This window comes from Fistularia commersonii, chromosome 25 (genome assembly GCF_037954325.1).
Source record: "Fistularia commersonii isolate RoL2024-O1a breed Wild chromosome 25, RoL_Fcom_v1.0, whole genome shotgun sequence".
NCBI lineage: Eukaryota > Metazoa > Chordata > Actinopteri > Syngnathiformes > Fistulariidae > Fistularia > Fistularia commersonii.
The window spans coordinates 7,167,834-7,180,354 of NC_141308.1; the positions used below are offsets into that span (position 1 = coordinate 7,167,834).

General features: G+C 39.9%; 1 protein-coding gene across 1 annotated transcript; it reads right to left on the reverse strand.

Annotated features, from left to right (window-relative positions):
• Positions 1–3,904: 3,904 nt before the first annotated feature.
• copb2 (COPI coat complex subunit beta 2) lies at positions 3,905–11,857 on the reverse strand. Its single transcript, XM_086173051.1, has 22 exons — positions 11,752–11,857; positions 11,250–11,387; positions 11,004–11,090; positions 10,088–10,214; positions 9,829–9,977; positions 9,596–9,742; positions 9,231–9,330; positions 9,001–9,143; positions 8,655–8,854; positions 8,458–8,568; positions 8,054–8,142; positions 7,850–7,956; positions 7,579–7,722; positions 6,991–7,121; positions 6,614–6,821; positions 6,235–6,345; positions 5,848–6,062; positions 5,616–5,754; positions 5,240–5,377; positions 5,024–5,101; positions 4,579–4,857; positions 3,905–4,339 (listed from the first exon to the last, which is right to left on the reverse strand). Exons 1-22 carry the CDS (start codon positions 11,752–11,754, stop codon positions 4,244–4,246), a joined length of 2,940 nt encoding a protein of 979 aa, XP_086029177.1. The 5' UTR covers positions 11,755–11,857; the 3' UTR covers positions 3,905–4,243.
• Positions 11,858–12,521: the final 664 nt, after the last annotated feature.

Sequence of the window (12,521 nt, forward strand, 5' to 3'; positions counted from 1 at the left end):
AAAAAGGGCAGGGAATCTCGGAAGACTCGATCTTCCCTTCTAGCTAGCTACCAAGTACGGTGGTTAGTAGCACACGAAACTACACAGAAACGTCCAAGGCATGCCCGTCTTGAGGTAACGCCATCTACAGGGGAGGAGGAGAGTGACAGCCCACAGCTGCTGCACAGCTGACATTTTATTTTTATTTGGTTTCAGGATTTTTTTCATTAAGTAGTTTCCGTCAATATTAACAGCATGTGCAAAAAATCGTTAACGCTTCATTGATCCTCTGATTTCCAACTCAAAAGCTGCAAATATTTTTCCTACGTTAAGATTAATACAATCGCACTTCCCACCGCAACGGCTGGTATGTAAGAAATAGCACTAAACTGAATTTCCCCCAACATACTACAACATTCACTAACATTCTAGATCACTCTAACAGAGTGAAATATTTAAAGCACAGCAACACCTAATGGTGTCAATGATAGATTTCTTTGAAACATAACAATCAACAATAGAATACCATGTATATATTGAAATGAAGTAGTTTTAATTTCATTCCTGTTTAATAGATTAAACGACTGATGACCGTAGTGTAACATTCATTATAATTTAAAAGTTAATTAATTAATTAATTAACATTTTAGTTTAAACTTATAAAAAGATTGCAAAAATTGAAAATTAGATTTAGCATTTCAGTTGATATTTATCAGTCTAAACAACAGAGGCTGAAAACAATTGTGGTGAAATAATGCTGCCAGTTATGTCAATTGCATCTAAATAATAGGTGAAATATCAACATTTCAACCTCTTCCAATTGATAAATCGAAAAGGAATGGGGCTATTAAATTTAACAAAATATTCATATTGCAAGAGGTCTTGACTCAACTGCTGACATTAAATTTTAATGCTAGATATCTCTAGTCTTACAAGGACGACGATATCATCTTCATTATCATTGGCCCATTTATCCAAACCCAGGTCACAGCTACAGCTAAATGAGTGAATTAACCCATGTATTCCTTTCACCCGTGACACATTCTAACTCTGAGGGACTGTTCGGCATTCGTCGGCCACATAAGATACTGTACATAATCCCTCTATCTTTTTCTGGGTCAAGTGTGGCGGGCTTTCTGCCGGGTTGATGTCTCTAGAACACCTTTAACAGGTAGGCATTTTTATCATGTGTCAAAACCTCCTTTATTGACTTCAGTACCAAACTAGAGGTATGAAAATGAACAAGAAATTCACAAGTGCTCTCAATGAATTGACCAGAAAATAAGTAATTGTCCACACAACATTGAAGTTCATTGTTGTTTTTTTGATTCAAAAACAAAGTTAAATCGCGGCCTTGGTAACAACCCAAAATGTATAATACTTGGGTTTACAGCAGAATTTACAAGCAAATCAAACTATCACATAAACAGCTTCACTTGGGCTATCACATTAATGATGAGTAGTTTCAGAAAAACCCGCTCTTAAGATAAATCCACAATATCAAAAATCATTTACACCTCAACCCTCTATCCTTATCCATCCATTCATCCATCTCCTACCTTTTATCTGAAACCGGGTCGCGGGGGCAGCAGCTGAAGGAAAGGGCCAGACTTCCCTCTCCCCGGTCACTTGGTCCAGGTCCTCCCTGGTGGATCCAAAGGCGCTCCCAGGCCAACCTTGAGAACTAGTTCCTCCAGTATGTCCTGGGTCTTCCCCGGGGCCTTCTCCCGGTGTCACATGCCTGAAACACCTCACCGGGGAGGTGTCCTGGAGGCATCCTAACCAGATATTGAGCCCCCTCATCTGACCCAAGCAACTCTACTTTGAGCCCCTCCCAGATGGCCGAGCTCCTCACCCATTCTCCAAAGGAGAGCCTGGACACTCATTTCAACCGTTTGGATCCAGAACCTTGTTCTTTTGGTTACAACCCACAGCTTGTAACCATAGGTGAGGGTAGGAGCGTAGATCGACTGGTAAATTGAGCGCTTCGCTTTTTGGCTCAGCTCCTTTTTCACCAGGACGGACTGTCGCAGAGTCCGCATCACTGTTGACACTGCATCAATCCACCTGACGATCTGTTCCAAACTTTCCCTCACTAATGAACAAGACCCCTTGATACCTGAACTTCTTCACTTGAGGCAGGTCCTCTTCCCTGAGCTAGAGTGGGCACACCACCCCTTTCCGGCTGAGAACCACAGTCTTGGATTTGGAGGTGCTGATCCTCATGACAACCGCTTCACATTCAGCTGTGAACCACTCCAGTGAGAGCTGGAGATCACGGTCCAATGAAACCAATAGAACCACATCATCTGCAAAAAGCAGAGACCCCATCATGAGGTCACCAAACTGGATCCCCACAACACCCTGGTTACATGTAGAAATACTGTCCATAAAAATTATGAACAGAATTGGTGAAAAAGGACAGCCCTTGCAGAGTCCAAGCCTCACCGGAAATGAGTTCAGGCACCGATCATACAAGGATCGAACAGCCACTATTACAGGGTTCAGTGCTCCATACTCCCGGAGCACCCCAACAGGATTCCGCATGGGACACACTTAAATTCCTTCTCCAGGTCTGCAAAACACATGTAAACTGGTTGGGCAAACTTGTTCCACCAAACCACATTACTCTTCCTGGATGCAAGTATCAACGGCCTGTCAGAACCTCCTCCAGCACCCTTGAGTTGATTTTTCCAGGGAGGCTGAGGGGTGTGATCCATCTGTAGTTGGATCACACCCTCCAATCACCACCCCATTCCAGATGATGTTGCAGAAACGTGTCAGCCAGGACAGCCCCACAACATCCAGGGCATTAAAGAGCCCAGGGCGGATCTCATCCACCCCCGCGACCCTGCCCCGAGGAGCTTTCTGACTACCTTGGGAACTGCAGCCCTGGAAATAGGACAGTCCACCCAAGAGTCCCTTTATTGCTTCCTCACTGGAAGGTATATCATTGGGATTGAAGACGTTGGCAGTTTTCCTTCCACCGATCCACAACATGCTGGGTAAAGGTCAGCAGCCCACTATCTCCATTGAACACAGTATTGACGGCTACTGCTTCCCCCCCTGAGCCGCCAGATGGTGAACCACAATCTCCTTGGTGCCTCACGAAAGTTGTTCTCCATGGCCTCACCGAACTCCACCCATGCCTGGTTTTTGCTAGGTAACCATGATGGTTCACACATCAGTTCATCAAGGATAAAAATTAGATAACAAAAGAAAACCAGGTCCATTTATCTTTTTCAACATTTGGGGTTTGCTTGAGCCTCACTTTTTGTGGTCGCTCCCACAGGACCTGTTTGCCTTGGGTGACTCTTCCCGGAGCATAAAGCCCCCCAAAAACATAGCGCCTGGGGATAGCTAGGACACGCAAACCCCTCTGCCATGATAAGGTGCTCTCCAGGAGGTTTTTTTTTTTTTTTTTGTAATAAGTAAAGTCTTCTATATTTTTCTCTACCTACCTTATCTATATGAAGTAATAACTTGTTTAATTAAATACATTAAATATCATTTTGCTCTGAATCTGTGAAATTCTTTTTATAATTTATATGTTGACAGATTTAGCAGTTTATTGTAAATCCAGCATGCAAAAAGTATAAATCCACTCTTATCACAGTCAAGGGCTAGTACCATAATAGTGACATCTTAATGATTTTTTAATTTATTTAATTGAAATTAGGAAACAAAGATAAAATGGAACTAATGTTTCCCCCAGCAAATTACTGAAATCTCAAGCCTACTGGCTGAATGTTTTTGTAAGGATTATTTTGTTTTAAAAACAACTTGATCCAAGTATTTAGTTTTCCTCAGAAGTTATTGTTTTCAAGCCATCTATAATCATTCATGCATATTCTTTTATACTGCAGTATGTTTTGCCAATATGTTGTAAAATCCAACATTTAATAAGAAAGAGACTTCAGACTGATTTAAGTATGTACAGCAACCACAGTTTATTGGACTGAAAGAACTTTGATTTCCCTTGACAGATGCGGAAAGTTATCATAACCGATAGCACATAGCAATGGATAAATGCATCTCCAATAATCTTTAAATGGTGTACAAAATGGAGAGACAGAAATAGACTTTGAAATGTTTGCATTTCTAAGAGGAAAACATTTTCATCTATTCGCATCCTGCCAATGCAAGAGGCAGACAATAGAATATTTTTACGTACAAATACAAAAGGGGTCATGGGGTGTTTGGTCTCTCTCTCTGTTATATTAAATAATAACTGATGAATGCGGTAGCACAGTGGAATAATATTTTAATCATCCAAAAAATCATCATCCAGGTTCACATCTGTGGTGTCGATGTCGTCCAACTCCATGTTGTCCAGGTCAACTTCCAGCTCGTCCAGACACTACACACACACACACACACACACGGACACACAGTCAGGCACAATTATACCAGCTAAATTATTGTATTTATACCTGATTTGGATTCTTAAATTATGAACTAAAATTAATTAAAAATATCTAAATTTATTCTGACTGAATTACAAAACTATATGTCAAGATATAAACAACCTAATATTCATTCAGTTAGAAAGCTACAGTGAAATCAAATGATAAAGGACAGGAGGACGAAATGTTCTACCTTGTCTTTTGCCGATTCTGAGAGGGGAGGAATTGCTTCCTCTTCCTCCTCCTCATCTTCCTCTTCTTCTTCTTCTACCTCTTCTTCCTCTTCCTCCTGCACTAGGGCCTCAGGTTCATATGAATCTGTAACAGATGCTGCCACAGCAACAGGGGGTGCAGCTGCAATGGGAGGTTCTTCAGCAACTGAAGCAGAAAGGGGAGTCTCTATGATGATGGGATCAGCTGAAGCTGCAATTGCCTCAACTACTGGCGAAGGGTCCTCGCTGTCCTCTGTCTCCTAAACAAAACCAGAAGATTAATGGAACATCCAAATTCTATAGCTTAGAATTCCACCACTCATACATAGGGCGTGAAGAGAATGTTGGAAAATATGAACAGAAATATGTATTTCAAAAGAACCAACAAAAGTGTCACCAGATATTGGCAGAAAGTGTCAAACTAACCTTAATATCAGGAGGAGAAAAAATTCCTTTGGGTTCATACCCCTGTGCCTCTTCAAGAATATTCCTGTCTTCATTAGGCTAAAAAAAATAGTTTTGATAGTAAAAATTAAGAGAAAAGGCAGAAACAAAGTTTGTGTAGTGTTATCTATAGTAGCCTGGGAAAAAAAAAACGATACTCTGATTAATTATTGTATTTTGACAACATGTGCAACTCACTGTGACAAGAGGATAATCTTTGGCAGGTCTGGTAGTTCCCAAGCAGCTTTCTCTGAGATAATGCTCAGCTGCAAAGGCTTCTCTTAACCCAGGAAACAGGTTCTCATATTCTGTAGGGTCTGCCAAGGACTCAGCAGCCTGTGATGGAAACAGGCTATGTTCAAGAACAATACTCAGACAATCATCATCATTCAGTGATATATATTATCACTGATATATTTTACATTACTTTCTTTTCATGGTGAAAACAGCCACACACAGCACAATCTAACTTTTGGGGTATGAATGCTTGACCGTACAAAAAAGGTGAAACAATAATACTTTCTGTAGTATTACTCTGTACTATACTGTTTTATCTGAATGGTAAAAAGCTGACCTTTTGGTTTACTTTAGCCAAGTTTTCCCGCCAAAGTTTGACGACACGGGACACTTGGCTAGGTAGGTATGTGCGAGCCAGAAAAGCAGCTTCTGGTAGTCTGTTAGTTCGTATCAGAAGCTCCAAACACTGATCCAGTCTATGGAGGAAAGACAAAAAAAATAAATAAATAAGAGTAAATAACCACCTATGTGCCCGATAAGACTGATCCAGTCAAACACTGGACACTTACTTCCCCTGCAGGAAGTAGGTCATGAAGGCCACATTATTCTTGCCATCCCTTTCGGCCCCCTCTGCCAGTTTGCCAACCATAGTGGCGTTACCAGAGGCTGTGGCAAGAAGGAGCAGGCCACCATAATCCTGGGCATGATGCAGACACTCTTGGGCCAAGCCAAATTGGCACTTACTGATCGCTAGCTCTGCTAATTGCTTCCACTTTTGCTCTGACTGCAAAGAGGGGAAACGGGGTACAAGACAAAGTATAATTGACAGACTGAACATAAATGATTGAATTCATTTTCATAGTCAGCATGAATATTCTCCACGTCTGGATTATTTGGTAGCTAAATATAACAATAACGAAAAGTGAAATGACACACGATGATGCGCAAAATATTACCTCTGCCTCAACTGCCAGCTGGTAGGCAATCTTCAACTCTCCCAGCTGTAATGCAAGCTCAAAGCGGTGCTCTGGGTCAGTGGACACAGCTAACGCTTGCTGCTTGAAACCCTGAGTGTGACATACAAATGGACAATCAGCAAAGTGCTACCACTCCAGAACATGATTAGCTATAAAACTGACATATGACATTTTTTTCCAAATGTTGTGTTAATTCCCTATAAAAAAGAAAAATTGTGTACCAGAACATTCAACACAAAATATACAACTGACAATATACAGACGATCTCTGATGACACCTATGAAAGTGTCAGAGCAAATAGGGTTGATATCTGTGAAACCACATTTGTAAAGAATCCGGCAAGGCCAATTTTCTGACCTGTTTCTCCAGGAAATGGGCCACTCTGGTCCGCTGCTCTTTTGGAATTGTGGGAAGCACCTTGTCAGCCATTCCAAAGTCCCTCCTCATGACAGCAGTCTGGTACTCCAGGACAGAGACCAACAGGGAGTAGCTAACAATGTTGAGTTCCTTGTCTCCGAGGTACAGACGATCATCTTTAGGGATGTAACCCAGCAAGTACATGGTTCTGCAATGACAAAAGAAAAACTCAGTCTTACAGATATAGCATTAAGTAGCATTTAATTTGATTTTGTTTTCTGAAATGCAATAGCCAACTGTTAACTATAAATCGGGAGCTGTCAGATGTCAAATTTTACATGAGCAGAAACAAATACACATATACAAACCAAGTTTACCTGTCCAGGTGAGCAATAGTAACAATCTCTCCTCCAACATAGTAATTGAGTCTGTTGACAGAGCTTGTGTAGATGAAGCAGTCTCCAACCCAAAGACCAGTCTTCACAATTTCCTGAATTTCTCCCTGTACCTAAAATCAAAAATGTTAGGAATGAGTAATTAATCTATATAAGAAAAAAAAAGAATCAGCTGTATTGGCCAAAAACTCTTAATGTAAATGGATAAGTGGTAATGAACCAAAGAAAATGTATTGAACTCAGATGAGGTTCTTCTACATTTATTTTGTCTGATATTTGTAATTTTACAGCTTGAAGCATCAAGTGAGCTTATCTGTTTAAATTTTAGTTTAATACCCTTTTAATCATTATTTATATTTTCTTTGTCTATTAATTCACAGTCACAAAAAAAAACAAAAAAAACTGTATTTCTATCAAAATGTAAGGCTTGCATGGTGAGATAGAGTACCAGAACATGGAAATTAAAAATTCATTTGCTAAAAGTTATATTTTATCAAGGACTACATTTCCAAAACTACTAATGTATCTTATCAACCAAAAATAATTATATACACAAATCCAGACACCTACTTCAAAGGCATCCTCAATGCCATCCTCTGTCACGCCTTCATTGTTCTCCTGAGAGGAGGCTACTTTATCTGCCAGATATCGAAGAATGAAGAAGGACTCCTCTGTTGCAATGCAGACCAGCTCACCTGAGTCTGACCAGAAGATCTGTACAATTTGGGGACTAGTTAATGACCATAATAAATAACGGAGGACCATGTTGCATAAATGAATAATTCTTGGAAAAACACGTTGCCCAGAAAATTCAATGAGAAATCAAGAAAGTCAGATTTACATGTTTGGGCTGGATCTCAATGCGGCGGATAAGTTCTGTGTTCTCCCAGTCATAAAATGCCAGGCCATTCACTGACCTCACCCCGAGCAAGAAACCTCCATAAATCCCTGAAGACATAGAGAGGAAATAAATCCAGTGAGAAAACATGTACAAACTCCAAAAGTATGAATTATGGAACGTCCAAAGTATGCATGATAGAAATACCTTCAGCTCCAAAGTCAGGCTTAAATGATTTCTTCTCTTTGAAATTCTTGAAGATTTTGACAATACTGTTGCTTTCCCTGATGGCGTACCTGTAAAAATTGCATCATAACATTTGAACCTCCCACTGAAAAAAAAAACATGTCTATATACCGGTACTTATATTTTTCACATCCTTTAACCAAGGATTTTCTGACCAAGCAGCTACAAAGGTAAAAAAGCTCAGTATTTGATTTGGAATTTTCTCTCTGCCTTGGCAGTGTGAGCCTCCCTGTACCAATGTAAGCAGGGCCTGTGGACAACCATTTTAACATGATCCAGTAGTTAGTATTTAACTCACTTGTGAGATATTCTTAAAATTAAGCAATGAAGGAAATCAAAACCTTTCAGTAAATCAATATACTTACTCAGATGAGTCGTGTGCCCAAACGAATTCCTGTGCAGAGCCAAAGCTCTTGTTCCTCAAAGCCATAGCAGTGTAGATGATATACTCTCCATCGCCACAGACCACAACAAACCTACAAAAGAAAAGATTAGGTCAAAAATGATCAAAGTTAAAAATCTGCCCGTGGAAAACCTGTGTACTTAGTGAGTGAGTGCCTACCTTCCATTAGGATTGTGCTGGATGGTTTGAGGGTAAATTTCACAGCTGCCCATGTCCTTGACAGCCAGTGGCAGCCTCTCTCCATCCTTGATTTCTGCATCTCCCATAGCCTTCAAGTTGGCCTGCTGTATCTCACTGTGTTTGGCCCAAATGATTTTCCCATTAGTGTCCATGGACATGGCTGGCTCTTCACGGCCCACCTATTCAGCAGAAAAGCAGGAGGAGTGAAAAAGATGTTTTTAATTTATGATATGATAACTTTTTTTGTCATCATTACACCTTTTTACACAAAGTATCAATTTCATTCTTTAAACAAAATAAAAAGGGGTTGCTGTCTTTTACTCACTTTGATGATAATGCTGCCTTCATCGTAGCCCAGTGCCACATTGTTGGAGCCCCTAAGGCCACATACACACCACACTCGTTCCATACCGTAGTTCAGGGTACTCTCTAAGCGGTATGTGCTAGAGTGCCAAATTCGCACGGTCCCTACAGAGGGAAAAAGTATGGTTAGACAAATATGAGTTATGCTGTAGAAGAAAGGGAGAGTGCTAAAGGAGAGACATTCTAGCTTACCATCCTCTGACCCGGTGATTATGATAGGTAATTCTGGATGAAAGCTCACACAAGAGACATTCTGTGCATGGCCCTCCAAAGTCTGGACGCATGTCTTGTTCTATAGCAGAGAGAAACAGAGTTGAAGCATCGATAGTAAAACAATGAGGGGAGAAATCATTTACGTGAAATGGGTACAATAGGTCAAATATGATTTTTACTGACGTGTAATATGATAATATCAAATTTTATGTAACTGTGTATTACAGTTTTTCAGACTGCTCAAGTCACAATGTTATGGCAGTGCTTGAAGATGTCCAGGGCCCATTTTCTGCAATTGACCTGGTATAACAAAGAAAAGGGAACAGAAAAGCAAGCTTTCTGACCTGGTAGTCCCAGATTTTGACTTGGCGATCATCAGCCCCTGATATGAGGTAGGGCTTGTCTCCTCCACTGTAATAGTCAATACAATTGACTCCTTTCTCATGCCCTTCCAAGGTGAAATTGGGAGACGATGAGCCAAGCTGCCAAACCTAAAGCAAACATTTTGAGGACATTGAACCATCTCATTACATAGAATGTGCCATAGTTTTCTCATTACTTAGAAAGTGGCTCCCACCTTAATCGTCCTGTCTAAGGAGGCACTGGCAAACTGATTATTGTCCTTTGGGTTGATGACAATCTGCATGACATAATGGGTGTGACCTTCAAACACCTGACTGCAGGACCACTTCTTTTCCCAGTCCCATAATTTGATCAACATGTCATCTGCAAAGACAGGGAAAGTAGGATTTAAGTAGGATCACAAGATACATTTCAGAGTTTGACAGTTTGATAGAGCATCGTTAACAACATTATTATAACACAAGGTTACATACCACTGCTTGTGAGGATGTAGGGCTGGGTTGGGTGAACAGCTATGCAGCGGATGTAGTCAGAATGAGCCTCAAACATGTGGACGCGCTCTAGGGTGTTGTAGTTGAACACACGGATCTGCATGTCATCCTGTGCAGATGTAAAAAAAATAAAAGTTCAGACATTCGCCTAAGTTTTGTCAAGGCTTGAGTATCAAACAGCTCAAGAAGTCAAATATTATCTCCCCAAACTAAGCTAGAATCATAAGCTTTCTGTGAGATATACAATGTAGGGCAGTACAATACTATTGATATACTTTAATGTCTTTTCCAGGGAACTATATTACATATCCTGCCCCCAGGTTGTATTGACCCTTCCAACACCTGGACCTCCAGTACAAAAAATGTGACAGGGAGATTGCTTATAATACAGCAACACCAGCAATTATCATGTATCCCAATATTTTTATCACAATATTGTGATAAAGACCCATGTATCATGATAAATATGAACAACTCACCATACCCAACTCTGACAAACGGCAGCATTCATTAAAATATTGTCGATATAAGTCATCATCAAGTAATACATATTTTAGCCTCTGACTGAAAACTGTCTCAATGGTAAAAAAATGTCCTCAAAGTCCCCTTAGTGTAAGTACTCTTGGCCAATTGAAAAGATAATAAACCACTTTTAATAGTACAAAATATCAAGAAACACAAAACACATAACGACACAATACTAAAGCTTGCAAATCCTGTTATATCACAACAAAGTAAGGTGGAATAATTCTACTATACGTTTGAGATTGTGCAAAATACCAATCTACTGTAAAGCTTCTTCACAGACTCTTTCCTACAGCGTTCAATAATGTTTGGGTATCTTAAATATACCGACATTTCAATCCAAATCAAAATCCCCAATCCATATATTACTTACCGCTCCTGTTATAACCCAGTTCTTCCGGGCAACAAATTTGGAGGCTCTGACAGGAAGGTCACACACTTCAAAAGTCTTCACAAGGGTCTGAAAAAAGGTGAATTGTTGTCTTCAATGCCTATTTGGATTTTGTTTTGGTTTCCTGTATTTCAATTATGGCTATTATGTTGTAACAAAGATACTCATATATTACTGATACATTATTCATATCTTATATGGATCTATTGCAAGTGTACATGATCACACCTGTGTTTCGTGGTTCCACACACAGACGCTGCCGTTGTATAGACTGGCCAGCATCCATGGCTCGGTTGGATGAAGGTCTACGCTCTTCACCCGATCAGACCTGGCAGTCAGCCTCCGCTTTATATCCAGCCTCAGAGGCTAAAAACAGAGGATATAAATCAAACGCTGTGCAAGTTACAACAATGGTGTGCCATTGTGCCCAATTAAATCGTTGCAGAGTATGCGCAATTGGTACAACAGGGCAGATGCTAGTATGTAGTAACAAACATTCCTACGTTTCGTTTCATTAGTCTAAATGGTAAAAAGTCATACAATAAAATAATCAAAGAGCCACGTCTACTAATGTAAATATGTGTTAGCTACAAGTCCGTTCGCTAGCGCTAGCGGGTTACCTGCTAAGCTATTCTCAAGAAGGGATCATCTAACACCGTTTAGTAAGCTAGAGAAAGACAACTTGTAAGATGGCAACATTCTGTTCAAAGCTGTTGGTAATATTACGTACCATCTTTATCGTCGAGTTGTCACGACTGGATGAGATTAATTGATTGTAAGCAGTTGGTCCAAAATGTTGCGATTTCAGTGAACAGTGCACTGGACACTGACGTGGAACTTCCTGCTACCAAACATCGCGTGAGTTGGTACGTTAGCTGGAAATGGTGACGTACCATGAAGGAGAGCAGCTACTTTGTCAACGTGGTAAGCCATGTTTAAACGCCTAAGAATGGTTTGATGTGACAAAGTCAGATGTCACTGCTTTTCTTAAAGAGTCAAAGGTGTTTTACCCCTACTTATATAATTTAACATGATAAGACCACAAGTGGCAGAAGTTGTAGACAATATTCAAATATAGTGAAGGTCAAATTAGATTTCTCAATCCATGAATTCACGGTTGTATTGTCCAATCTTGAGAAACTGGCAACATTTAAATTATATATATATGAATTACATCCTTTGTCATGAAACTCTCTATCTACTGTATGCATGTTTTTTTAAATGAACCTCGTGAACCCTTATTTCCACATTTACATACTGCTGCTTATTGTGTTGTATTGCAAAGACAAGTTGACAGAAAAGATGTATTCAATTTTAACTGGAAACTGAATAGACATGGTTTGTTAAGCAACATATACTACGACCAACATAGATTTTACAACTTACAGTTGCAAATAGACTGCATTTCTCATTGATCTATTTGAGAAAAATTTGATTCCGTGTGTCAATCTCTCAACTGGCACAACAATTTCCTTCGGGATAAATAAAGTTGTGCTTATT